The sequence below is a fragment of the Centruroides sculpturatus genome, unplaced genomic scaffold (genome assembly GCF_000671375.1).
Source record: "Centruroides sculpturatus isolate CEXI.00-Female unplaced genomic scaffold, Cexi_2.0 scaffold1579, whole genome shotgun sequence".
In the NCBI taxonomy this organism is placed as follows: Eukaryota; Metazoa; Arthropoda; class Arachnida; order Scorpiones; family Buthidae; genus Centruroides; species Centruroides sculpturatus.
The window spans coordinates 72,264-75,109 of record NW_019385771.1 but is presented as its reverse complement, the minus strand read 5'-3'; the positions used below and the strand labels follow the sequence as shown (position 1 = coordinate 75,109).

The window sequence follows — 2,846 nt, the reverse complement described above, 5'->3', positions numbered from 1 at the left end:
TCTAATCGGTGAGTGGGTGCAGCCGGATGATATTCGTTTCGCCGGAAAGGTGGATTATTATAATTTCCACGATTATTTTGTCGTACTATAGGGTTTCTTGCATTATTAAAGGATGATCCTCGTGTTAACCTATCCATTCTGGCCTTAAGTTCCTCCATCGCGGTGGTTAATTGCTCCAAATTGTCTCTAGAGCGGAAATCCGGTGATCTCTCGCTTTCCCTAACAGTGCGCATGATCCCACGGGGATGTGCGGTAAGTTCCTCAATTGATTCCTCGCTAATCGCCGCTTCTAACGCATCATCAAATGTAACTGGCTCCCTGGACATGATACGTTGTCGGATTCGAATATCAACGCCGTTTAGGAATTGTACTTTTAATCGTTCGTCTAGTTCCTTTCGCTGAATTCTCTGAATCATTGCCGTTTCAGCGTCATCTGCTCCGGGTTCCGGCGTAATCTCAATCTCCATAGCTAACGCTTGAAGCCTAGCAGCGTACGTTTGTACGTCCTCATCTTTCCTTTGTACGCACGTATAAAATCTATTTAATCGGAACGAAAAGGGCTCTTTGTCGAATCGGGTTAACATTATTCGTTTAAATTCCTCAAAATCATCTACCTCCTTAATTCTACGATCCTTTCGTACAAACTCCCGAGCTATCCCGGTAAGTTTTAACTTGGCCACCGCCAACATTTGCGCTTTGGACCATGCCGCTACTTTCGTGACATCGGCCAATGAATCAAAAAAATCTGTTACTCGGAGACCTCCCGCTTCTCCGGAGAATACTGGCAATAAGGGAATTATTCCTCCCAGACCTCCCAAGGTGATTGGGCTTGGAGTAGGATTTGGATTTGGATTAGGATTAGGGTTTTCTGCCGCAGCCGCTGGTTGTGGATCGCCCTCCATCATGTCTCCTAGTCCTAAATCTATCTCTTATACCTCTTCTAGCAATTCTCCTAATCTACCAGTCCCTAATTCGACTATAATCGCTCCTTTACCTCGAATATCGCTTTTTCCTGCTTTACCGATATCTCGAGAAAGTCGAACCCCACTCCTGAAAAACCAATTTGTGGGTAGCCTGAGGTAGGACGAGGTCGTACCTCTTTTTGATAGGCAACAGTTGGGTGACAACTGCCCACTGGTCAGTGGATGGCTTAGAAAGTGCTTTTTCTATCCCGTACAGTCGGGATTCTTTTGTCAGGTCGAGTGGAGGAAGTGAGAGGGGTCGACGGTAAAGCGTTAACGATACCCGAAATAAAGACGACCTTTTAATAAACAAACAAACATTTATTCAGACAACCTAATCCTATCATACAATGACTAACTACTTGCGCGTTTTTCGAAGGGACCGCGCCGAGAGAGAGTGTACAATATCGGGTCATACCTCGGATGAACTTTCGGTCTATGTCTTGCTTGAAGGGTTACTCGGATCGAGGCTCCTGATCGGGTAGGTATGCGGTCGTTTCTCGGGAGCGTCCCAGGGTTCGTCGGCGTGGCGGTCGGGTGGCGTCCTGGATCTGGGTAAACGAAATCGAACCCCCCTTCCGTGCGGCACCTGGTCTTTTATACCTTCGGGTCTCGTGGCCGGGTTTCACCAATCGTAGATTTTTTTAAAAGATGTCCGGGTGATTCAGTTTCGGGTTCCGTTGGGAAAGGAAGTCACTCCGGGGCACGGAAGGATAGATTTCCTCCCAGGGAGAATTTTAACACAAAGAAAAACTGAGAGTTTCGATGTTAATAATAAGTGATTGTTTAATATTAAACATTTTATTTTTAATTAACTCGGTCTATTTCTCACATTTGTTTCGTATAACACGGGCAATTTTTTGGAACGTAACTCCCGTGTTATACGGGGGTTACCTGTAGTAGAAATTTAATAGGTGCGTTGTTTCTTTCCTGTAACCCTTTACATATTTCTGAATACACTATACCCTACAAATAATGCACTGGGTACTTTGCCTTTAAATTTCTTTTTCTCTTCACATGGTAAACTTTAATCCATTACTAACAAATAGTGATATATATTTCTCATCGCTCCTGATTATGAATTCCTCTATTCAGATGTTCAAACATGTTCTTTGGCTCACTATATTGTATTTTTTCATTATTTCGAAATACAGGTGAAGTTCTAGCATGTGCGCCATCCATCCATCTTACCTTGTATATTAAGCAGTAGATATTTAAAAAATCGTAGAAAAATTCAAGTTTCAATTTTTAATAAATTATTTGAAATGTTAATTAGGGTTATTTTTAAAATTTATAGTTGTAAAAATAATATTAAGTTATTTTCACTTCAAACACTTTCATGAAATTCAACAGATGTTTCTGTACGTTTTGCACTTTCGCATGTTCTGAAAGTACTGTAAATAGATGAAAGCAACAACATTAAACTTAATGTAAATTTGGTGTTAGATATTTAAAACGAAATTAAATATTACGTCACACGGGATTAACTGTGACTTTTATTAAACTTAATAAATTTTCGTTAGGGTTTTAATTCAGAATGAAGATATTCTTAGCTAAATTCCATATAATAACGAATGGGATTCATAGAAGACAGTACAAATTGCCAAATGCTAGAGAGACAGGCAAGAGAAATTAGATAATATAAATGATAAAGGACATTTAATTTAAGATCGGTAGACGTTTTAATAAAGAAAAAGCGCAAAAAGTACACATATGGACAGAAAGTGCATACGAAAATGTCATTACTAAAGGAACATATGATTTAATCAAAATGGAAAGAAATGGAATCTTTCAGGAGATTTCGTCCAATAATTCAAATTTTAGCTACGAAATAAACAAAATTCCCGATACATCAGAACGTGACTCTTCGAGCTGCTCCTCTGA

General features: G+C 40.0%; 1 protein-coding gene across 1 annotated transcript in view; it reads left to right on the top strand.

The window, feature by feature from the left end:
* Positions 1-109, top strand: part of LOC111642007 (zinc finger BED domain-containing protein 4-like) — a 7,342-nt gene extending 7,233 nt beyond the window's left edge. The window contains exon 4 of the mRNA XM_023388263.1: positions 92-109. Coding sequence (XP_023244031.1) covers positions 92-109 — 18 coding nt within the window. The remainder of the gene's footprint in view (positions 1-91) is intronic.
* The last annotated feature ends 2,737 nt before the right edge of the window (positions 110-2,846 follow it).